At 30.9% G+C, this 25,335-nt stretch overlaps 3 protein-coding genes across 4 annotated transcripts; 1 reads left to right on the top strand and 2 right to left on the bottom strand.

Annotated features, from left to right (window-relative positions):
• Nucleotides 1-3,134: 3,134 nt before the first annotated feature.
• On the top strand, nucleotides 3,135-12,162 carry LOC117219429 (cytochrome P450 4g15). The gene is made up of 9 exons (XM_033468594.2): nucleotides 3,135-3,202; nucleotides 4,166-4,325; nucleotides 4,418-4,628; nucleotides 5,607-5,903; nucleotides 6,465-6,894; nucleotides 7,597-7,665; nucleotides 9,508-9,676; nucleotides 10,247-10,421; nucleotides 11,657-12,162. The coding sequence occupies exons 2-9, from the start codon at nucleotides 4,187-4,189 to the stop codon at nucleotides 11,850-11,852; spliced, it is 1,686 nt and encodes a 561-aa protein (XP_033324485.2). The 5' UTR covers nucleotides 3,135-3,202; nucleotides 4,166-4,186; the 3' UTR covers nucleotides 11,853-12,162.
• On the bottom strand, nucleotides 8,344-8,919 carry LOC143258885 (cytochrome c). Its single transcript, XM_076519336.1, has 2 exons — nucleotides 8,734-8,919; nucleotides 8,344-8,531 (listed from the first exon to the last, which is right to left on the bottom strand). Exons 1-2 carry the CDS (start codon nucleotides 8,858-8,860, stop codon nucleotides 8,347-8,349), a joined length of 312 nt encoding a protein of 103 aa, XP_076375451.1. The 5' UTR covers nucleotides 8,861-8,919; the 3' UTR covers nucleotides 8,344-8,346.
• Nucleotides 12,163-12,461: 299 nt separating the features above from the next.
• Nucleotides 12,462-23,744, bottom strand: LOC117219428 (uncharacterized). 2 transcript variants are annotated; one of them, XM_033468593.2, is made up of 10 exons: nucleotides 23,570-23,744; nucleotides 22,224-22,431; nucleotides 20,912-21,038; nucleotides 18,159-18,373; nucleotides 17,992-18,082; nucleotides 17,212-17,486; nucleotides 16,375-16,625; nucleotides 14,745-15,037; nucleotides 14,242-14,436; nucleotides 12,462-13,227 (listed from the first exon to the last, which is right to left on the bottom strand). In XM_033468593.2, the coding sequence occupies exons 2-10, from the start codon at nucleotides 22,413-22,415 to the stop codon at nucleotides 13,052-13,054; spliced, it is 1,815 nt and encodes a 604-aa protein (XP_033324484.1). In that variant the 5' UTR covers nucleotides 22,416-22,431; nucleotides 23,570-23,744; the 3' UTR covers nucleotides 12,462-13,051. The 2 variants fall into 2 exon arrangements, with proteins under 2 accessions (XP_033324484.1, XP_033324483.1); XM_033468592.2 differs by having other exon boundaries at nucleotides 22,224-22,568; nucleotides 23,570-23,743.
• Between the last annotated feature and the right edge of the window lie 1,591 nt (nucleotides 23,745-25,335).

The following is a 25,335-nucleotide window of genomic DNA, read 5'->3' on the forward strand; positions in this document are numbered from 1 at the left end:
AAAGTATTTAATTGAATTCACGATTTAAGTGAATTTGAAAATCAAACACTCGAAGTGATACAAGTTACGTTATTATATGCAGATTCCATTATTATAAATATACTTAAAATGTTTATACCAATTCATAACTTTAGACATTAATTTGTAAGGAAGTAAATTACATTTAATTCCTTTACTAGGAACTGCAAATTTTTATGTAAAATAAAAATGTTCTAAATTAATTGCAAAAGAAAACAGAAGTAAAATGAAAATGTATTTCCTTTTTTAATGATTGGTATATTATTAATATGAGCGTAACGTATTTGTAAATCCTTTAAATGTTTTCTTAGTTTCGTATCTCAGCCACTCATTTTCATCATAATGACTTAAAATTCGCAGTCACGTCATGATAATTCACGAATTAAAAAGATTGAATAAAACCGTGATGGTTTGAAATATTGCGTATTTTGCGTAAAGTTTATACGTTCAATAGTAAAAAGTATCCATTCAGTATCGTTCACAGTTAAAGTCGTGATCATGGAAGCTCTCGGTAAACATACAATGTACTTTGCATCCATTGTCTACCCAAATATTAAAATGTGTGGAATATTTCTGGCTTTGCAAGTAAAATTGAGTGTTCGGATATCGTATTTTGACGGAACCTAACTGTTCAATGAAAATTGATGTGTTAGGAAGCACAATCAAATTTTCTGTTTGAATAAACAGTAATGAAAAACAATAGCTTGATATAAATATTTTCAATCATGACACAGTTTGAATTATATTAAACAATCTATTTCTATTGTTCATCCAAATCGTATCACAGGTTCAATAAAACTAATATTAATTATTCAATAAAACTATATTATTCGAACGTGTACATTCGAATTAATTCATATGATTGTAATTCCATTGTTTTAAACGTTCAAACACTCATTTATATAGTAGTCATAAATTATATGGTAAATACATAATAAATACACGAACTATGTAATACTTACAGTTAAATAATAAATAAGATAATATGCCTTGATAAACTGTAAGATCATTCTTATCGTTGCGTGTTCGTCTTCCATGAATAATCGAGTCTGCCAGGAAGTATGCGTAAATAACAAAGGGTGGTCGATTTAGCATCGATAATTTCGTAATTTCATGAAATTGGTCTCACTAGAATGGGGAACTTTACTCTCCCTCTTCCCCTCTCCTCAAACTCTCTCTCTCTCTCTCTCTCTCTCTCTCTCTCTCTCCATCCCTCCCTCCCTCTCTCTCTCTCTCTTTCTGTGTGTATGTCTGTCTGTCTGCTTGTCCCTCACCGTTACTTTTTTAATATCCTCGAGGGCTGATTTCCTGATGCGTTCTATGCAGGGGGTGAAACAGGTTGCTACGTCATTTCCGGAAGTACTGGTTTCCACCTCAGCGATCAACAAGGGATCGTTATAACCGTCTTTTTGTCTATTCATCCTTTACAACGTACACTGTTGTAATTCATTTAGATATGTTCTAATCAATTCGAACCAAGGCTTTGGAAACTGTTACAACATCGATTTAGACTCCTAAAAAGATATATGACAAATTTTCATTTTTATTATCTGTAACGAAGAGCCACTAATTATTATCTGTATTTGTTGTATATTCGGTCCAGTATCAACTACATAATAGGAACGTTATGCATAAAGTGGTGAGCATGTAAATAAGAACTATAGGTTACGTGTCGCGCGCGCGCGTGTGTGTATATGATAAAAATTTCAAAATTGGACCACATGACTTGTATATTTTTGAGATGTTAGACCGACTAGTTTGTTAGAGAATGAGCAAACAAAAACTGTTCTAGATTTCAATTGATTGGTATGATTACAAGAATATAAAATGACGTTTTATCAGCTTTTTTGTCTAAGCCTAATATTCCATAAGTTCAGAGATGATAAGATAGGTTGCAACTTTGCATTCGAACAACTTCTGTTATAACGTATGAAACTTCGTCTTGCCACCACATTTGACTTTGAATGACCATTATAATAGGTTATTCTATTTGTTTCAACACTCGCTATCATATCGCGATAAAAACTATAGCACTCCATTAAAAAGAAAAGAATAAAGATGACCTTGAAATTTGCTCTATATATCTATCCACTCGAAAAATGTTCGCATCGCAATATGTCCCTCTCTGTATCGTTCAGGATTTGTTTATAACAGAGGTATTCAAGGTGATAAAAGTTATTGCTCCATCTTGTGTATGTTTATATTTATTTGTCTAAATATGCGTGCGTTCACGAAAAATACAGCAGGTGTCTGATCCACGTGCCCGGATGCAATTTCCTCTGAAGCAGTATATTTATAAGTGGTATCTTCTGAAATACGTTTTATGGAACTTGATTATTCTTATTATGGTATTGCAAGGTCTAGCAGGTCTCGATCTTACACTTGGTCAAATTACTTTATTCCGTCCCTTTGAACCAGATTAGACCTCGTATAATTTCGCATACATAAACGTCTGCAGCAAATCCGGTTCCCGCGTACTGGTAAGGAATATGAACAGATTTCAGGCGGAGAGGCCGTTCCATCATTGAAAGATTCAGTCAAATAAGCTCAAATACCGTTATTTATGATCACAATACTCAATTTCTGTTTGGATCAGCACGATCTTCGTACGATTCCATGCAAATTCTTGAATACTAACATTTCGACTGCCATTTAGATTTAAAGTGCATAAACTTCCGCAGTCAAGTAATAACTCACTGCATTGTATAAAGAAGTCGGCTGTTTCATTTTTAGATTTTCGCGGACTATACATTTTCCGGAGTAAAATGATCAATCATTCATAATATATTCATTATTAAACATTAATTTAAAAATAAATCGTAACTTTTCGAGAGATCAATCAAACCAACATAAAATCGTTAGTTTTTTAAAAAAATCCCTGAACTTCGCTATATATTTACAATTGTCGAGAAATGTGATTCCTCTCTTAAGTCAGCACATATTCACTTTCTTCGAACATAAAATGATGTTAAACCCGATATTAATGCCTGTGTGGCAACAAAAATTTGTAAAGCAAATTTTGAGAGGAAAACGTAAGGTCATCGTATAATTAATTTCAAAGAATGGAAATTTTTATTTTTCGTGCATTTTATATCGACCATGCGTACGGACAATCGAGTATATAAAAAGACAGGCCTGTCAACGGATCACGTTTTGTGGACACGAGCCTTGTCCACGCAAAAAGGTATCTAGAATACAATACTTTCTCCCGTTTCATTTTATTATCGCTAAATCGCGATCGTTTTCATTCGCGAAGTGAAGTTACTTCATTCTCTTGCGTCCGAAAAACATTTGACGTAAATAATTCGTCGTTAATATTTGCAAATAATTTTCAGCCATTCCGTCGCGTTACGTAAAATAATTTTGGTTCAATGCGATTATATAATATATATATATTTGAAACAGACTAAAATTTAATCGTCTTAACACACTATTCCTGGCAAGAAGAATTCGAACAGCTTTTAAAAACTGGAACTCTTTTTGAAAACTGGATTAAATCATTTGAATTTTTTTTAATGTTGAAGGGATTAGTTTACTGTACGGTGGCTGAGATATTTATTCTTAATTGTGCTATTACTTGGAATGACAAAAATGTGAAAAAACATGTTCCTTCGATATTATTATCTGAGCCTATAACAACAATTCAAAAAATGCGCCTTGTGGATATTGGTTACTTATATGCTCACTGAATTACAGGCAATTAAAGATCGTGAAAATCATAGTTTTTTAAAGAATTTCCACCAGAAATAGATAATTTTTACATTCTTCAGTGTCGAGACTTCTTTACTTTCTTTTTTGTCATTCCAAACAATAGCAAAATTAAAAAAAAAGCATTTCAGTAATTGTACGGTAAACCAGTCGCTGTGGCATTTAGAAAAGATTAAAGTCATTTAGTGGAGATTCAACAAATTTTGAATGGTTTCATTTATTGCGTTTTAAAAGGTGATTGAATATTTTTCGCCAGGGATTGAATTCCGACAATCTTTTATTTATTTAATATTTTAGAATTTCAACAATTTGTCCGATAGAAACGTTTAATAAATTAAAGTATTAAAATATATCACCCATATTTGGATGGTATCTGTGCAAATTTAGTTGGTATACTACTTCAGAGACATTATTTAGGACTTCTTTATTAATTTTACAGTTCTTCAGGAAAAAATTCAAAATGGAGGCCGCAATATTGACAACGTCCTATTTTCAATCAGCAGTTCTCTATTCACTGGTTGCTATCACTACGATCTTGTTCACCATTTACTTCTATATCGAAAGTTCACGGGCAGTTCGGTTAGCCCATAAGTTACCAGGTACGTAAAACTGTCTCAATCTAATTGATGCATTTATTAGTTTAAACTAGCAATCATTGTTTCGTTCGTGACTTGTTCTATTTGTTATCTAGGTCCGAAACCAATTCCAATATTAGGAAATGCATTAATTACTCTCGGTGTGCACCCGGATGACATGATGGGCACGCTGATAAAAAATAATGTCTACGGACCTGTCGTTCGCGCTTTCCTTGGTCGGAAAGTTGTGGTTGCCATATATCATCCTCGCGACGTTGAAGTTATTCTAAGCAGCACGGTTCATATCAACAAAGCTCCAGAATACAGGTAATTGTGTAGTTTTTGATACGAAGTGATTCTGTGTTTTATCGACTTGAACGCCAATTAGACATGTTTTGATGAGGATATGGGAACTTCTTGTGCAAAATAGTTGAAAATAATTATGTATTCAGTGTAATTAAAAGTCGTCATGTCCGTTGGAGATATCCTCCTGGTATGATCAAATATTTCGTTAGATATTATAAAAAGGACACTGTGCTAAATATTTCCATAGTAAAGTAACATTGGCTCTTCACCGAGCTGTCATCAAATAAGACAAACAATACAGTGCGTACTGCGCAAATTAAAACACGAAATCATACAGAACGACATATGTTAACTGTGAATAGAAGAGATAAAGGGAATACGGTTTAAGAAAGCGCTACATGGCAAGCGTTATGGTACTGTACAAGACTGAAACATAGACAAAGTGCTTTCATATAAATGGCTCACGGCAGGGTACTTATCCTAGAAACAAAAGGATTCGTCACAGCAATGTAATGTAATGTTGTAGTTACAAGAAACTGCAGGAAGTGTTTAATGGACGAGACCGTGAGTACAGACATATATAGAAATTGTTACGAGCCCAGCAAAATAATTGAATGTGTACATATGTAACACAAGAAACTACGTGAAAGTATGAAATATACAGGGTGCTCCAGCTATATTAGGTTAACCAAATATTTTCGTTGTTTTTAATGTTATGAAAAATATTTGCAGCACAATTGAAGTGTTTCTCAAAGCAGAATAACTTGGGAGACAAATTTTTTATAGAAATAGTTAACACCATATATCTGAAATTTATAGACGACACATGGAAACGGAAAATTAAAAATTACATGTACTGTTTTGATTACCATGTTCTATATTTATTCGTCAAACAACTCGTTTTCAAAGCACACAATTTTACAACGATTAATAGAAATAATAATTTAATAGAAACGTTGGGAAAAAATTTGATGTATCGCGTTTACGAACACATTACAGGTTCTTCAAGCCATGGCTGGGAGATGGACTGTTGATCAGTTCAGGTGAAAAATGGAGAACGCACAGGAAGATCATAGCACCAACTTTCCATCTGAACGTGTTAAAATCATTTGTTCCATTGTTCTACGAAAACAGCAAAGACTTAGTGATTCGTTTACGCGATATAGTGGGGAAAGAATTCGATTGTCACGACTATATGGCATCAGTGACAGTTGATATTTTATTGGAGACAGCGATGGGACTAAGGGAGTCTGAGAAACAGAAATCTGGATATGAATACGCCGTGGCTGTGATGAAGTAAGATTTACAATTTTTTAATTATTCTCTTCAAAATTTCTACTTCTATTTTATATATTTTACAATTTATCATTTAATTACCTAAGATTGTTCTCAGTTTAAAGAAAAAATTAAGCTAAAAACATTGTCATGTTTTTAATATTCACAATTTTAAATATCAATAACAACATATTTTGCAATATTTTATTGTAATTGATAAAATATTTAAAAAACCGTAATTGAAACAATGGTACATATTATAATTGGATCAAATTGATCCGACTAATATATGATTGTTAATATTTTAAATATGACAATGTCTTTCGCTTAATTCTTTCTTAAATTAAAAACAATCTTATATAATTAAATGATACATTGTAAGATGCATGGAATATGAATATAAAAGATTTTAGATGATCTTAGAAGACAATATTTTAAATATTTTTCAATATCATAATTATATAGAAAATTGTTTCTTTTCATTGAATATCTCATCTTTAATTTAAAATACTTCGCTAAAGAACGTAACAATTTTCCAAACAATTTTCATTAACTGTTTGCTATATTTTGTAATTAAAATAGCATGTGTGATATCATTCACCGTCGCCAGTACAATGCGAATCTACGATTCGACACGCTCTTCAATTTATCAAAGTTTTCGGAAATACAAAAAGAGCAACTCGGTATCATCCACAATTTAACGTCGACTGTTATTCGGAAGAAGAAGGAAGCAGCTTATAAAAAAGTCTGCTCAGAAATTGAAGACACTACAAAGTCGAACCAAAATGCAAATTTGAATGAAATCAAGCAGGAAGATAAATCCGGCGGCATCAAGAAGGAAGAAACCACAAAACTACACTACGTCAGGGACGATCTTGACGAAATCGACGAGAATGACGTCGGTGAGAAGAAGAGATACGCCTTCTTGGATCTTCTACTGGAGATTAGAAAAACTGGCGCACCGTTAACTGACCAGGAAATTAAGGAGGAGGTAGACACTATAATGTTTGAGGTAACTTGATTTTATACTCAAAAATTAAGATTACACCTATCGAATCCTAACAGTAACTAACGTGTGTTGCTTTACAAGAATGATAAGACTATTTATTCAGATTTATTAATTTATTGTAATGTATGCTTGAATCAATTCATACAATCGTATTCTATGAGAGACTTTTACAATTTGCTGCAACTTTACAATATCGTAAATGTAAGTAGACATGGGAATATACAGGGTGTCCCAAAATTATGGCACTTCCGGGAAATGAGGTCATTTGTAGTAACTTTTTCTTTAGCGAATTCATATACGATTATCTGCTACATTAGCTTCAAGTTGTAATTAGATTGTGAATTTTATACATATACGACGAAATTGTGTATGTGCAATTTAAAATGATAACACAGTTAAATGAAAAGAAGAATGCCAAAGTACTAGTTTCAGCCAATTAAAGTTAATTAAAAAAGGAAAGATAACTATTTATTTGGTTTCTACTACTTGCAATTAATATAGAAATTTTTCATTTCGCTTAAAGACCAGCAATTTAGTTGTAAGATAATGAAAGTGTATTTATATAGTACATCTGTAAATAATTAATTTCAAGTCATTTAGGACGAATTTGCTTTCTATAGATACCTTCAAAATTAAATTGAAAATTTTTTGTTAGAACTTGCAACTACTCAAATATAATTTCTGACTGCATGTAATGATTTTTAGGGGCACGATACCACTGCTGCTGGTTCCAGCTTTGTTCTATGCGTGCTCGGTATTCATCAAGATGTCCAGGTAAATATACCAACTATTGGTATAGTTACCAATATATACCAACTATTGAATAAGTAACGTTTGTATTCATGTCGTCACTTTCACATAATTTCATAAGAACAATTCCAGTTAATATTAATGCATTTCTATTGAGGAACGTCTATGTATATTAGACAACGTTTAAGAGAAGATTAAATGTGATTTAACTTATGTGTTATAGACAAGTAGCATAAATAATAATAAAATTCAATAGCGGAGCTGATTACAAAATACAAATCGTCTGCACCAGTTGCATAACATATAAACTGACTGAGATTCCTTTTCCACCTTAAATAATTTTAACAAGTTCAAAATTAATAAATCAACGTTCTTAATTTTTGTCAATCTTAATAAATATACATATATATAAATAAATTTAATCTAGTCAAGAACATTTATGTGTATTTAAAGAAATTTGACGTCATTTTTTAGAAAAGTTGTCACCTGTCGTGGACAATCAATTCACCAAAATTTGTTCTCGAAATCATCAAATTTTGTATATTGAGATAAAGTTTATCATTATTAATATAGTAACATATTTGCAGGAGAATACAATGACATAGAGCTTTTATTATTTTAAAGCTATGAGATTACTACTACATATTACTTCGCGAGTATATGTATATTCCACACTGTACAACATAATTCACGAGGGGAACGCATTTATTTCAATGTGTATAAATAAGCTATTATATCTTTTCGATCATCCGGCTTTCTAATACCATTAAATACCATTCTTGTGCCAGGAACAAATTGTTTGGGGAACTCCAAATACGCATCTAATGATGTCTGGTCCCATGTGACGGCCTTGTCCTTCATTTGCTGCGTATATTTGAAATTGGTATTGGCTAGATTAAAGACAAAAAATGATAAATTTTCTGTTATTACTCGATCGATTATTAATTTTCCTCTTGCCACAAGTTACTGCCACCCAAAATTACTTTCAGTGGCATATTCTCAATTTTCTATTCGACTTTTATCTGAACATTTGTCTTCGTCTCACCAAAATTAGTAGAGCATTTATTGTAAAATTATGATAAATATACGTACTACCAGAAACTTTGCCAACTACGCCAAATAAATTTGGACCTAGTTTGCTAGCACCACCTTGATTAGGCGTGTGACACATTGAGCACATTCTTACGAATAATGTCTTTCCCCTCTCAGGATCTCCCATTTTTTATAAAAATATTTGTTCTTTCTAAAATCGGAGGTTATGTCAACTGTATATCTCCAATAACATTTCTGACACTGGACACAGATCGATTTTCGCAGCGATTGAATTTTCTTATGAAATGATAGCTGATTTCACTCTATTGCTACCTTCATAGACTGTCATGAATTTCGAATTTCAGCACGATTATGTTACAATTGGGTAATTATCCGTGATTAAATAAAAACAATATTATATGTTTCGTCTGAACTCTTTTGTAACATTTGTTTCATTGTAGATTAATTAAAATTATAGATTCGCTTTCATCATTGCCATTCCCTAAAATTATGAGCGTAGTACTGATAATCTTGAATAATAGAGGGTTAATATTAATTATATGTATACCTAAACTAAGATTATTAAAATGTTCTAATATTGCATATCCTATTTCATATTAGAGAAATTGTGATGTTAATATGATGAATTAATTTACTATTATATTTCTTTATATAACTTTCTCTGTTATTTTTGCGTACTTGATCGGATCTGTTGTTCATTATATTAATACATTTGAAGATATAAAGTTGCACTTTGTACGTTTCGGATAATTGAATATATATATATAACACGGAGTAATAAAATAAACTGATTTTATAATACTTCGACTCTAGCAACGAGTATACGAGGAGCTAAATCAGATTTTCCAAGGATCCAATCGCCCTTGCACTTTCCAAGATACTTTAGAAATGAAATACCTGGAACGAGTCATCCTTGAAACTTTACGACTTTTCCCGCCGGTACCTGCCATTGCTAGACTACTCAAAGAAGACGTCAAAATTGGTAAATTCTTTACACCTACTCTAGTAAACGATTGAATCATTTGCAAATCATGGTTACAAAATAGAACAATATCCTTTGTTTGCGTTACTATTTTGAACATTATTAGTTCATTATTATTTGAATATAAAAAATTAAAATTAATTATTATTTTAATTATTAATGAAATTATTATTTCAATTACTATATTTTAAAAATTATTATGACTTTATTAATTTTTGCACGTAGATGTTTGAACTGTATTATTATTTGAATTAGCTTTTTAATTATTATTTGGGTTAGTATTTTCGAGATTATTAATTGATTATTATTTGGATATAAATATTTGAAATGTATTATTATTTGAATGATTATTCTAGTTAATATTTCAATTATAATAATATCACTTGATTGTTATTTGAATTGTATTATTCTTTGAATTAGTTTTCGAATTATTATTTGCATTACTGTTTTGGAGATCATTATTTGATTATTATTTGACTTACTGCTTCGAAGATAATCATTTCGTTATTATTTGAATACAAATATATGAACAGGAATTGCAATACTTATTTCGCAATGTCGTTTTTCCAGTTACGAACAACTACGTGTTACCAAAAGGTTGTACAGTATTAATTCCACAATTCCTGATACATCGGTTAGAAGAATTTTATCCAAATCCTGATGAATTTAACCCCGATAACTTCTTACCGGAACGGATGCAAAGTCGGCATTATTACGCCTTCGTTCCTTTCAGTGCTGGTCCAAGGTAAGTAATTAATAATTTTTATTATCTTACTGATCAATTTAAAATAACGAACCTCATGAGTATTAGTATCAAAAGGGATTATAAAAAAATAATACATTTTAGGAGAAGGTAAACAATTAATGTCAAGTACCATAAACTAAAATCATAAATTAAAATAATAAACTTGCTTGCATACATGTCAACTTTGTAACAAAATTCCATTGTTTCATTTTATGACTCTATTATCACAGAGTACAAAAAGCTTATATTATTCAGTAAATTAATGAAACTTTGTATAGCATTCTGCTTTAAATGGTTGATCTCATTTTATATCCAACGAGGACGCCTGCAGTAGAGCAACCATTCGACGACAAAGTTCTTCGTTTTGTCTTATATCACTATACCATCGTTGCCTATAGTATGTTTGAATTTATGAGAACGAATAAATGTTGACGATGAAATATTCAGCAAGCACATACATAATTTACCGAGGTTTACAAAAGGCATTTTTTGAATTTTCGTTATAGGCTCAGATAAAAAAAGGTTGAAGAAACATGATTTTTTAATTCCTTTATCATGCCAACATATTGTAATTCGTTAAAATCATTTTTACGCCGTTGTCTAGTAAACTAATAAAATAGATTGCTTGGCCGAATTATAAAAAAGTTATTCCGTTTTAAAGGTGCGAATACTGTTCTCACATCCACTGTATATCTGATTAGGATTATTTACAAATCGAATAAAACTACATAAATTAAAAATTTTAGAATTCTCAAAAGATCTTTAAAGTAGCTCATTAAATACAGGATGTGTTGTTAATTCTAACAGCTTGAGTATTCTTTTAATTTTCGGAAACTTATTAATAGACTGTGGATCATTTTGTAAAATATGTATTATCCACAATTACGAGGAATCGAAATTAAGGACAAATTAATTGTTTCACCTAATAATTTTAGTAGGTCGTAAATAAGATATCAAATACCTCAAATTCTTCTGCTGTTTCTCCTTGTTCATGTTTCACCTGCTCATTTTTATTATATGTGTATAGAATTCGTAGTTCGCGTATTGTCTAGAATATTATCAATCATTAACAAACTGTCGAAAACACAAATTACGCATACGGTTAACGCGTGCGAAATCATTTGAATATTTTATCAAATATTCACGTAAACTGATACTCTTCCCGAAATGCCTTGTTCTTCAGAAGTGGGATCTCATGAGGCATGAGGCGATTAAATTGCGTTTTTTTTTTGTAGGTCGTGCGTGGGAAGGAAATATGCGATGTTAAAGTTGAAGGTTTTATTGTCGACAATCCTGCGGAACTACAAGATCCTGTCGGATCTCACAGAAAAGGACTTCCGGCTGAAGGTTGATATTATTCTCAAGAGGGTGGACGGCTTCCGAATAAAAATTGAGCCGCGAAACAAAGGCAATTCAGGAGTTCGTATTTGAGATGGAGTCCTTTAAAACTCCAAATGATATATTCGTTAGTGGATTGGTGGATATGCAAATGAACAGAATCGCATTGTTTAGCGATCTGAATACCGTGCGAAGCAAGATTTACCATAGTTCCTAATTTATTTTTCATATTCTTATCGAATTCTGCAAAATTTATCTGGATCTATATTATTAATTAATGTTTAAAGCTTATGTCGTCTAAGACATAAAATATGTATGTTACACTGCTACGTAATTATTGAAATATATTTGTGTGTGATACTTGTATAATACTAAATAAATTGCTTTTATTATCTTAATTAAATTAATAATTAATTTTACTCAGAAAATACTTTTATCTTCAGCTTCTTAACATTTCTGTTTCACAGTTTAATTACAGATAACACATGTATGTACAAGTGTCTTCTCTCGAAAAAGGAAGCTTGAAAAATAACAGTATAGGATTGTTTAATAAATTCTCTGCTGTATTTTATTCAAAATCATTGAATTCTTAATTTTTTAATTTACATAAGTAATTAAATTTCGGTTAATAATTTATAATAATTTGTTAACGTGAATGGTTATCAACGTTCTCGATTTCCACGCAACTGAATAAGACACTCCTAAAAAACATAAACTTTTATTTAATTCTTGTTATGTACAGAAAGATAGATTTGCACAAACATTTGCTATTATTATAAGCGTACTAATATAATATAAATAAGGATGTCTTATAAATAATGAAAGATAAATTATTATATTACGTGAAATACTATTGTAAGCTTTCAACACAAGTAAATATAACATTCCAAGTTATAATTTCTTTTATTTTCACCTTCGATAATAGCACTGTCAATATAAAAGTCACTATTTTATATGTTGCTCTAATTACATATCTACAATCGTTACAATATTTCGTTGACATTACATTCGTATAAGTGTCAACTTTAAAACATCTACTCTGTGAAATATCATGAAAAAGCTGTTTCACTCTATGGTTGCTATAAAATAAGTTTGCAGAATTACTAAGGAACGATGCACTTCCAAAATTTTCATTTCGCGAATGAAGCATTTTATCACACATTCGTACAGCTGTATTACTAAACTATACAGGAATGTTTTCGCTTTGTGCAAAAGTTTGCTCTCGAAGTAGACATTTTCATCTTGCCTGCGCTTACGAATTCTTTATGCTTTCGTATTTCTGTTGGTGTGAATCAATTCGGGGTGAAACCGGAAGATTGGGCAGCCATTTTATCCGCCCGTCCCTTTCTTCTCTTTGGTAATTCCACTGAAAGGAACTGTATTGACCACGGAATAACGAACAGGACGTTCATTGCTATAAGTGCAAGCTGACAGACCACGAAACTATTGGTCCAATCCTTCATCAACCCTAAAACCATTCATTAATGTCTATAGATACGGACGGCCTTTTTGGACGCAAAGTCAGTTGACATGCGATATTCCCACAATTATTTTCCTTAACGTAATTATTAACAGACCCGCAGATGGCCAATTTTAACAAATTATATAACAAAATTCCAAATTAATGGGGACCGATCAGACTTGGACATATTTGAAATAACATTATATGAAGTATTATTTCAAAAAACATATTGTGTTTTATTTTATAATTATTTCTATATGATCATTTTTCAAATGACGTTATTTGAAATGTTATTTCAAATAATATGTTCTTTTATTCCATAATCATTTGAAATAGTATTTCACAAATATCATGTTATTTTATTCTATAATTATTTGAATTATTATTTCAAATAACACGTTATTTAATTTTATAATTATTTGGGGTAGTTGTGAAGTTTGTCTTGGAAATTACAAGGTGATCTAAACAGGAGTCATTAATTACGTGTTGTTGTAATTATAAATAAATATAATAACACTGCAATTTTGTATGCAAAATTACAATTGCCCGCTTTAATTGTAAGAAACAAGAACTACATAAATATTTATTCTGCTTTTTAATCACTTGAATGAATTTAAAATAATGTCAAAGTTCATTTAAAATTTTTAAATGTTTTTACTATTTTATATTTGATTAAGTAATTGTTGTTATAAATGTATAAAATATATTTGTACAAACATATGCATACGAACATATAAAGAACTTGTGAATGAACATCTTTTTCTTATGAAAAGATAAGTTCGTGTATGAACTCCTTTTTTTACAGAAATATTAAGTCATTAAGTATGAAATGCATACTTTATTGTATGATTTTGCTATAAAATCTATGAATTTCATATTTAATCGCTTAATATAAGTCTAACTATCAACACGTTCTGCAATTTCGTCAGTAAAATTTGTTTTACTAAGCGAATAATTTTCTACTTGTTTTTTAAACATCATACAAGGTATAATAATATAATATTATTTCCATTCACTCACCAACAATTGGACCAAATAGAATATTGATGATGCCACTAATGGCACCGCAGATTCCATACGCGGACGCGAATTTATCAACACTGATATCTTCTATGACAACCAATGCTTGAGGAACTAACAACCATGATCTAACTACTCCTATCACTGCTATCATGATATACGTGCCGGATAAGGAGCTGCTATAAAATAAGTAACCTGAAAAAGAAATCGATCTGTGAATATTATAGCTTGTTTAAGTCGACTCTGAGCATATAAGAACGAAGTTCAAGTCATTTTTATTTATTTATAGCAATTGATGAGAATACAGTTTGCATAAACTGGAGTAAATAAAGAAAGTTATATTATCTTTATAATTATATAAAGATAATATATCTCTTTATAAATATAAAGATGACCTCGAATTGACGACTTCATACTTAATCGATATAATTATTGTAATCAATGTAATTACGTTCAGAACTTCGTTCTATCATATGATCTGTGCAACATATTGTTCTACTAACCAAACTTTGCGAACGCCATGATAATCATAGCAATGAAGAATATGTATTTCGACTTGACATTCACCAGCAGAGTGAAAATCGCGAGCAGAATTTTCGACGCTAATTCCGCAGATGCGCTGATAGTAATTGCAAGAGCCGCCTGTGCCTTATTATAACCGGATTTCGCCATCATTAGCGGCACCAGGCAAGAAAACGTGAAGTCGCTCGACAACACAAAACTAATACCAAAACACATATTTAAAAAACATAAGTTCTTTAATAGCGACATGTCCAGAAGATCCCCCAGAATTTCTCTGTAGAAATCGATCAAAAAAATCGTTTAAATAGAACAGACTAACACATATATTGTATGCATGGTGTTTCCTTAACTTTTGCACACATATATTGCATTTAGATTTCTCAGTTCAAGGTCATCCAAAGGTCATAATATAGCAGGTCGTTGAATTTATCTTGACACGAACTACAATAATACGAAGTAAAGAATACGCAATGCCATTAAAGAAAATCGAGGTGACCTCGATTTTTTATTGGAAAAATGACAATTTTTTAAAATTCGGTACTTTATCATGTAGCTAACAGGAAACTAATTAACTTTCCTTGGAAACATTTTTTGGCCGGATTAAGAGAAGTGTTCGAAAAAATTAGTGTAAAAGTTAAGGAAACACCCTGTATATGCAAAAACAAGAAAAGTGGAATCTTTAATCTTTAGCACTCGAAGCTATTCTAACTCCAAAGCGATGACATGCAGTATTGTACTGCGATATACTTCAAATAATAAAATATATTCTACAAAAAATAAATCTCTTACCTTTCGTTGTTGCAAAAAAAAGAATGCAAATACTATCATATTTTGTACTTCGAATTTTACATTAGCTTTACGAAAATTGTACGCTATATTTAAGTAAATTTTAAGTTAGTTTTAAGTAAATTTTAGATTATTTTCAAGACTAAAATACTGTTTGATTGTTCTCAATAAAATGAAGACCATGTTTGCATATCTAATACACAAACGTAGTACAAAATGGAGTTAAATGCACAAAAGTTTGTTTCTGCTGTTTTATGAAAATCATATTTGTGTCGTTTCATTCATATTTTTATGAACTATAACTAAACTACGAATCTTTATGCAAAATAAAAATGTTCTTTATCAATTCCAAGAATCAGGAGACAGATAAGCATGAATGTATTTCTTTCAAAAACAGATTTAATAAATTGATAAAACATCACAATATTAAATTTTTCTCATGTTTTCCTTGTTCCATATTTCTCGATCCCATTATTACCGTAAACGCATAAAATCCACAGTCTAGCTATAACATATTTTAGTAGTATCTACCATCTTATTATTAAGCGTTCCATTTTTCTTGCATGCAAGTGTTACGAAAATTGAATGGATCGATGTTTGAACTGGTCAGAATAATTTTTGCCCAAAAGTTTAAGAGCATCCTTCGTTCTTTATATATTATACAATGAAGTAATTCTACGTTAATTCATTCGTATCATAAATTTTAGACAAAATTCATTAGAGTCCACTATGTATAATAGTTGTAAATATTCTTTGGGAAGAGTATCTTTTTAAAGAAAGGAAAACTGCTCTAAACTTTCGAACGACAGTCTACACACAACGTACTTTAAAGGACCTTTCTCGTTACTCTCGTCATTCATGGACACTTGAACGCCTTTTTCATTTCTCTTCTCCTTATTTTTCTCAAAATGATTCCTGTCACCGAACGCCCCGATACTCGTCACTAAATTCGTCACACTGGTAGACGAAAGCGCCGACATGCGTCTCGTCAAAAGTTCTCGCATCGAACCCGACTTCATTCGATTCTGAATCTTGCTCTCGAGTTCTGAAATTGAGGCTACTCTTTTTGCTGGCTCCTGCGTTAACAATTAGAGAGAGTAAACGTTTTGAAACGATCGTGAATCAGCTTACAAAGAACCTCGATTGTCCGGTATCAATTTTAACGAGTTCTTATGATACTTCCGATACAATGTATGTAGAATTGGGCAAATTTTATTTTAAATAATAAATAACAAATTACGAGTGCCCCGAACAAGTAATTAATAATAAGCAATCAAATGATAATTAACAAGTAGCAATTGAAATTGTATTTATAAGTAAGAAATAAATTTTATTATATTAAATAATTTATTTAAATCTATATAAATAATAAATGATTGTTTTTGTTTTATATTTAATCTTTCAAATTTTATTTTATTTCATTGACAATGAAATCATATTCAACCAGTGAATGATGTAAGCACTGCAACTTTCATCTTTCAGATTCATCATGAATTCATTAACATTAACAGATGTACAACCGGGTTGCACATCCAAAATGCATAGTCTAAATCCGTCTTTAATTATACTTATGTTTAATATTTGTAAAAATAAAAAAAAGTGGTAGTAAATAAATGTTAAAAAATTGTTTACACGAACACAAGTGTCGATTCCAAAATGTACCTTCAACGTTTCAATCAAAAGCGGAATTTGTTTCCCGCCGTCTCCCTTCAGACTCGTCAAGCTACTGCATCTTGTTTTCGCGGAAATGGAAAAGTGGCAGATGTCCACGGAACGACGATTCACCGATACTACTCCACATAATTTTCGTTCCTCCCTTTCACGCGCCCTTTCTGCTCGGACATCTTTCGGGTTCCTTGCGTGCCATTCAATTGGATGCATCATAGTCATGCCCACGATGCAGTTTGAGCTCATGGCGCCCGTTATTAGTGCAGTGCCTGGTGAAACGTAACATTGTCAATTGTAATTCGTAACTCAGATCCTCACTCGATTAATTAGAGTATTAATTAATTACGAGAGACCAAATAACTGAATTACATTAATTACGAGTAACGATGTAATTGAATCGAAATTACGAATTCAGATTCAATTCAATTAAAATTACAAATTACGATATAATTGTGTTAGAAGAGATAAAAGATGAGTATACGAAAGAAAAACACAAAAATGTATCTTACTTCTTGAAAATTCTGGACTCTAGTTTGAAAAACTGTATTTCAATTACATTGTATTTGATTTACATTCGTGATTCAAATAATTAGGAATTGAATTAAATGGAAATGAAAGGTTTGAATTATGCAATTGAATTACAACGTGGTAGAAATATCATATAATTGAATTACCATGTAATTAAATTGCAAAATTGAATTACCATGTAATTGAATTAGCACAACTTTGCTTCTATGTGTAATTTTGCTGAAAAAGAGTGTTCATCGAACTCACCACGAAATCCGTAAGCCGTCATTAACTTCTCTATGAGTATGGGATATACAATACCACCTAAAGCAATGATAACTTGAGCCGCGCTCATTACCTGAAAAACAAGAATTTCTCTGAAAAATTAAAAATTATCTCAGAGGGCGCCGGTCATCGGCCTTGCATTTACATACTGGGGCTCGTTTCTTCACGAAGTAAGCATTGAAATTCGTGTTACAGATCGTGATGATCAGTCCGAGGCCTAGTCCTTGAAATAAATTGAGAAAAGCCATTTCGTAGAAGTTGGTGACAAAAGCCATAGCGGTGTTCGACACTGAGAAAATCACAGCGCCAAACAAACCTACCGGCCTCATCGCGTACCTCTTCAGCAACGTGTTTGTAATTAAGCCTGTCATAAAACGGTATCTCTTAGTCTTTTATTCTAATTATGTATTTATTTATATACAGTTCATCTGCAGACACTTGCAGGTTTAACAACAGAAGATGGACATTTAATTGATTTGATTGAATAAATTTTAGATTTATGTATTTCTAAAAAAAAATTCAATATTTTGTATTAAATTATGTAAAAATATAAAATTTATAAATAAATTTGCTGGAGAATTAAATTTGATTATGTATTTATAATAAATTTATAAATAGAATTATATATATAAGAATGTGTTTAGTTAAATAAGTTTATAATAAAATTTAGGATTATGTATGAAAATTTAAATAAATTTTAAAATTAATAATTAATTTATAATAAAATTTAAATATTAATTTGCATGACTTTATATAAAAATATAAACTTTTATAGGAGAATAATATATTAATATATCATAAAAACATATTAATAGATATAATAATATATTACATTATATTATGTACAATAAATATATTAATACAACCGTCACTATTTTATTTGAAAAATATAATAATTATCTAGTGTGTCACATTCAAAAAATATGTTTGGTCATAGAATCTTTTCCCAGTACTCTTTCTCGACATAACAAGAAAATTGACAATACACTTTTTCTGTGAATGAATTAGTATTCACACGTGCATGGAATTCCAAGTAACTGTCTTCGCCGCTTTGCTGTATTTAATACAAACAATGACATCATGAAATCGTCACGTGCGGCAAGCAATTATGCCAGATAATTTTTTGCTATGTCATGTTATGATCCCCGAATCAAATTTTTGTAAACGTACTGTTCCAACCGAGACAAAAAACGCATGTCGCTTTTATCTGACGCTCAGAGAACTGCGTGACATTTACATTAATAACTATTTCTGAATTAGTGTTGTCTCTTATCGGCAATCTTCTCAGCATCTGACAGCTGAAAATATATATGTATATGACTGTGTCAGACTGTGTGTCATATTTGAGTGCGACTTGATGACAGAAGACATTAAATTTCCGGCAGGGGGGAATATTCAGTGGCGACACAACATCTTGATAAGTTAACGTTTGTTGACTTGTAAATGTATGAATATGGCTACGATACGCCGACAATTCTAAATTCATCCTTTTATAGGTCATATTCAACTTATCTCAAATTAAATACATCCTTTTGCAGGTTATGTATAGATCTTTTCAAATCAAATACACCCTTTTGCTAATCAAATTGACATGAATATATCGCCGTATCGTTAAATTAAGTAATTACAAGAGCTTAGTATCATTAGTCACGTGTCATCATGTCTTGAATGCGGCGCGTGTTAGTTTGTCTACAACTAAATTGTTCGTAAGACCAAATTATTTAATGACGCGTTATCGTTGCGATAATACCCATCTAGGACACACACGAAGCATTTCATGTGTATTTATGTCTGTTGTGTAAAAAAGAGGTATGTAATAGTTTGATAAACAAATTACTAATATCAATAGTTGTCGAGGAATCTAACATTTTTAAAAAACAGAATGTTATGCTAAGAAAGTGGAAACATTTTATTTAGTATAAACTTAAGTGATAAACTACGATATTATATCAGTTAATTAAATTATTACGTAATTATTTTAATTTACACGCCGCGAACTAATTTGTCGAACTAATTTTATCAATGTTTTCGTTAGTGTTCTATTTATCATTTCTTTAAGAAATTGTGGTTTATTGTAGAAAAACGTCAATAATTAGATTCCGACTTAAGTCGTCTCACAGAAGATTTGCTAAATTTAAGAAGTCGTAGTTATTTATAAGGATTTAGTTAATTACTTTGATATGAAGAATTATCAATGTGCTCTATCATTCGCATAATTATGAGCGTCGCTGCGTATACTCACGTGGAAGAGATATGACAAGTTCTAAAACAGGGAGACGTTGTTATGCAACTTTTAATCAATATCACGGTTATCACGTAATTAGCTCCTTAATTTGTGTACAATTTATTGCACTTAATTTTATCATATTTACTATCGTTGCTTTATTATTGGAAACAGTGGTATTTTTATTATCACTATTAGTATATTTATAAATATTTTTATTTTTCTGTATTGTACATATTGTACGTGTGTCTTCATTTTTTAAATACTTTTCACGAACAAATAAATATTCTTGAATTTCTTATAGAGAACATAAAGATAATCTGACAAAATATGAAATTACTGTAATCTCGAAATTCTTGTCAAGATTAAGAGTAAGCTCTTCGGAGTAAGCTCCTGCAAGCTCAATTTTCAATATGTAATTATCACAGCTATAAACGTGATTATTCCATAAGTAAAACATCAGTAGTACCTAATGAAACTTAAATTCTTATAATATTTACAACAAAATTTATAACAATAAGGAAATGTTTTTAAGCATCAAACACTCCCATTTTCTTAGAAGCAATAATAATACATATGGAAAACATCACCAAAATATTAAGGTACAATAAAATTAATGTACGTTTAAGTAAAAATTCGTAGTTTCTATAATCGAAGATAAGGAAAATGTTGATTTACCAGCAATAGAGAACGTGATCATAAAAACTGAATTAAACACGGTCAAGGCAGTGCCAGGCTGACCTGTCGCCTCAAGGAGGTCAGCATATATAATTGCAAACGACGAAGATGGTCCAAATATTGTAACCTGGGACATGACAAATCAAATATCTTAGCATGATGTCTTTATTAGTAAACTGAGAATTCTATGCGTTTATAAGAAATGTGAATGCATCGATTGCAAAGTAATAAAAACGTTTCAAGAATTTAGGGATGTTGTTGATTACTCAGGAAAATAATTAAGAAAGAAAATAAATGTTTCTATACCGAACTGCAGACAAGTTCTACTTTGCACAAAAATCCGCGACTTAATTAAAGATCGCCTGTACCAATAAGTCTCATAATGTAACTTTTTTACCTAATGAAATTATTCAAAATCTGTTTCGAAAATTTATCTCGAGAACTTGAAAATAGAAATTTAATTTACGATCGAGATCAAGTTTAACCTTCAGCTGGTCGCGTGCTATCTTAAAGACTGTTTTATTTGCAAGTTATATAATAACGTGAGAAATGTGTGTATGCTGAAGTTTTTACTTCTTCTAACTGCTTTTAAGGAGGACAATCAAAAGTCTCCCGATCTCTTGAAGATTAAAAACTAGATATCTCATGTTTCATAACTAGACTACGAATTTTTATGCAAAGTGAAAATTGTCTACATCAATTGCAAGAAATTGGTATTGTACAGAGATTTATATTTCCTTTTATTAATTTTAACAGAGGTTGCAAAAAATATAACAGCATCTTTAAATTCTTCAAAAATTTTGATTATTGTACATTTCACTCACACACATCCATTTTTATCATAACTTATGAGTAGACTGCGAATGTTTAACAAAATAAACATTTTCTTAATAAATTATAACAAATAGAAGTTGGAAAAGACACACAGTAGTTTCAATAACTTTAAAAATAAAAATGTATTTCTTTCTCTTGAATTACTTCAATAAATTAAGGAGAATGTAAGAAAATTAATAAGTTCTTCTAATGTTATGTACTTCACCTAGTCGATTTTAGCATAGATGTATGAAATCCGTATTATTTATTATAAAAAGATCGTGAACCTTTATGCAAAATAATTTTGAGCATTAATTACAGGAAACGAGAACTGCATAACGTGTATTTGTTTCTTGAATAATGTCACTCTTTCCTGCTTCGTCTACTAATTTGTGTCATAAATGAAATTCAGTGTCTAGTTATGAATGTAGACTTCGTCAAGATTTTTGTATTATTTTTGGTTATGTGGTTAACTGTTTATTTAACTTATAGTACTTACGAATATTAATATCATGGCGAACATCACCATCCAACCCCAACCACCATCAGGAGCCAAGTCTTCCAGCGTGAGTTCCTCTTCGTTCTCTTCATCTTCATAGAGCAATCTACTATTTCGTGACTTCTTTTGGTCCTCAACGAACGTCTCCTTCATTGTTGTCATCGCAGATGTCCCGTTGGTCTTAGTTACCATATTATTTTTGTAGAGTCTACACACATTGCACGGGAACTATTTGATACAGAAATACTAAGTCTCCTCTCATTATTTCTTCGTTTCTTTACGATTATAACATTTAATTCTCTTTTGCTTTATTCTTTTTCCATGTAAAGGCACACATTCTTCACTCTGTAATCACAGCGTCACTTGGTATCATATCCCTCGTGATTTTATGCACCAAAATAATAAGAACCCTAATTTCAAGCTACACGACATCTTTGCAATAGTACTTCAACTGACTATGAAAAAAACATTGCCGGCTACGTATCCTAATTAATATTTGAAAAATAAATGTTTCGAAATAGCTCTGCTATTGTGTACGCGCATCCTAACATACACTGCTCGAAAAAATTAGAGCACAGACAAATTTTGGATAAAAATTGGTCAACTTTGACTACCGATAAATTAAATAATGACTTTTTTTTAAAATTAGAACCTGAAACCTCTATTTTAAGATAATGTTTCTCGAGTTTAAGTATGGCGCACCCTCACCACTGTAACCCTTTAAATGTGAGAATGGTTTGTTATATTGAAAATTGCCAAATTTCACAAAATGCACAGAACAACGTGTGATTTTAATCATTTAATCATTTTTCTTCAATCATTTTTTAAATATATTTACACACGAATAATATATAATGTTATACAACACATCATGTGGTTAAAAAGAATTCATAGAACACTGCTCAAATGCCAGACATCCTCAAATGTTTGTAGAATTTTTGAAATTCATCATTTAGAAATTACATGTAAGAAATAAGAAAAATTATAACAATATATGTAACTGTTTATAAAACAAGTTGTTTGCAATTTAGACGTTCTAAAAGAGTTTGAAATTTGTTGTTCAGTGTTACAAACAGTGTCACTTCTCATTCGAACTCGTGGCAGATAACGTCAACACAAATCAAGCACAATGTAGACGCTTTTATAACTGCTTTTATAACGTCGATACTTTTATAAAATTGATTTAAATCGCACGAATCGTCCAATTAACAGTTAAATAAATACTATATAAATACAACTGAATTCATAAATTTTTCATCTTTCTACTTCGAAAAATTTCAGATTAAAATATATCGATCACTGTGGAGGATTCTTGGTTCGCAGAAATTGTTATTACAAAAGCTTACCGATGAAAATCGAACTTTTCGCGTTTCGGTAATAGAACAGGAAAATAACACCTTTAATTATCTAATTCTGCACACTGTACGACAGACTCCTGGGTGGTTTTTGACTGAACGAAACAAGAATCAAACGAATTCGGAGACTCTCTTATCTATGTACACAATGCCATCGCACTAAGTACTGGTCCTTAAGAAGAATGAAATATGGTTACGGTACCATCTGCAGTTAGAAAATAAAAGGAGAAGAGGAGTGTGTTATATGTGTATATGTGTGAGTATGCATGTGTTTGGTGGAGCCACCAGCATGGACGAGGCCACTAACAAAGATTTTCTGCAGCAGATTTGGGTAAAATGCCTAATGATTATGATTACAGTCATTACTGTACCAATGACTAATGATTACAGAGTACTAGTCGATAGTCATTCATGAGACATGATTATATTAGCCACATTAATCATTAGTCATTCGTAAAAACCTGACTATGTTAGTCATTAGTTATTAGTTAAGAAGTATAACTATTAGTTATTGGTCTATTAAATGAAGAACTAAATAACGTTAGCTAGCAGCAGCATAGGGAAACCATAAGAAAACAATGCTCGTTAGGTTTTCCCCATCATGGTCGCCGGCGTCGCATTTTCGCTTAATTATCTCACTTAATAAAACATTACATTCTTTCCAATTTCTATCGCATCTATCTACTGCTATTTTTTGTATGACCCCTGAAATATCCTCTACAGTAGTCAGCTCAAAGATTTGGTTGCAGTCTTTAAGGCGTACACACATCGGAGGCTGAGTAAGTAGTTTCTAGGATTAGTGAAACTGCATACCTACACACACATCGTAGTTTCTTGCAACTGATAAAACAGTTTTCTATATTATCGATTTATTTACATTTAATTCCAGATTTGAGCTTGTTTCTTTTCCTATTGTAATTTATTTACAATGTAAAACAACCTGAAACAAGAATACTTTTCTCTTTGCCATATTTTATTTTTTATGTAAATTAAAATATCCAAGTTTTTGATTTCACATGTTGACAAATTACATTAGTCTTCACAATTTATTTTCTATCCGTTCCATACATTTCGAACCGTGAACTATAATTAGCTCAAGTCACTGTACTTTGCAAATTCCAGAGCTCGATTATTCAAAGAAATTAATTTTTGTTACAACTAGTAATTGTTAATAAATAATAGCTTAATTCCTGAACCACATTAGGATCTTACAATAGAAAATTAACATAATTAATACAAACTTCCATCCCCTCTTACTCGCTCGCAATTCGCGTTTAAAAATTATGCTCCAACACCCTTCAGTTGAATTATAAATTTCAGTTCAGCAATAATCTACTGTGTTACGTCAACAATAAAACTTCATTTTGCGACGCTTTTAGCAATACCGTTTACGCGTTCCGAATCCGTTTATCATGTTTGAATGTGATAAAAGACAATACATATGACTCAAATGTTTGATAGATCTGCTTTACGAGAAATACGAACTGCTCAATAAATTATTAAACAATTTATTCGTTAACAAACGTTCAACTTTATTTTTTTAATATTTATATACAACCGAAGTTAAATAGTACTAACAATTAATATATAATCAATAGCAGAATTACGAATGTATTTATGTATTTCCACAGTCAGCAGCATTTTCAATTTCGTTGTTAAAATTGTCGATCACAAAACATTAGATTGTGTATAGTCTGTTGTAAAATATGATGTTCTTTAAGGAGGATTATTACTTTGGTTCTCTGTTACACTGTTTC

The sequence above is a fragment of the Megalopta genalis genome, chromosome 2 (genome assembly GCF_051020955.1).
Source record: "Megalopta genalis isolate 19385.01 chromosome 2, iyMegGena1_principal, whole genome shotgun sequence".
NCBI lineage: Eukaryota > Metazoa > Arthropoda > Insecta > Hymenoptera > Halictidae > Megalopta > Megalopta genalis.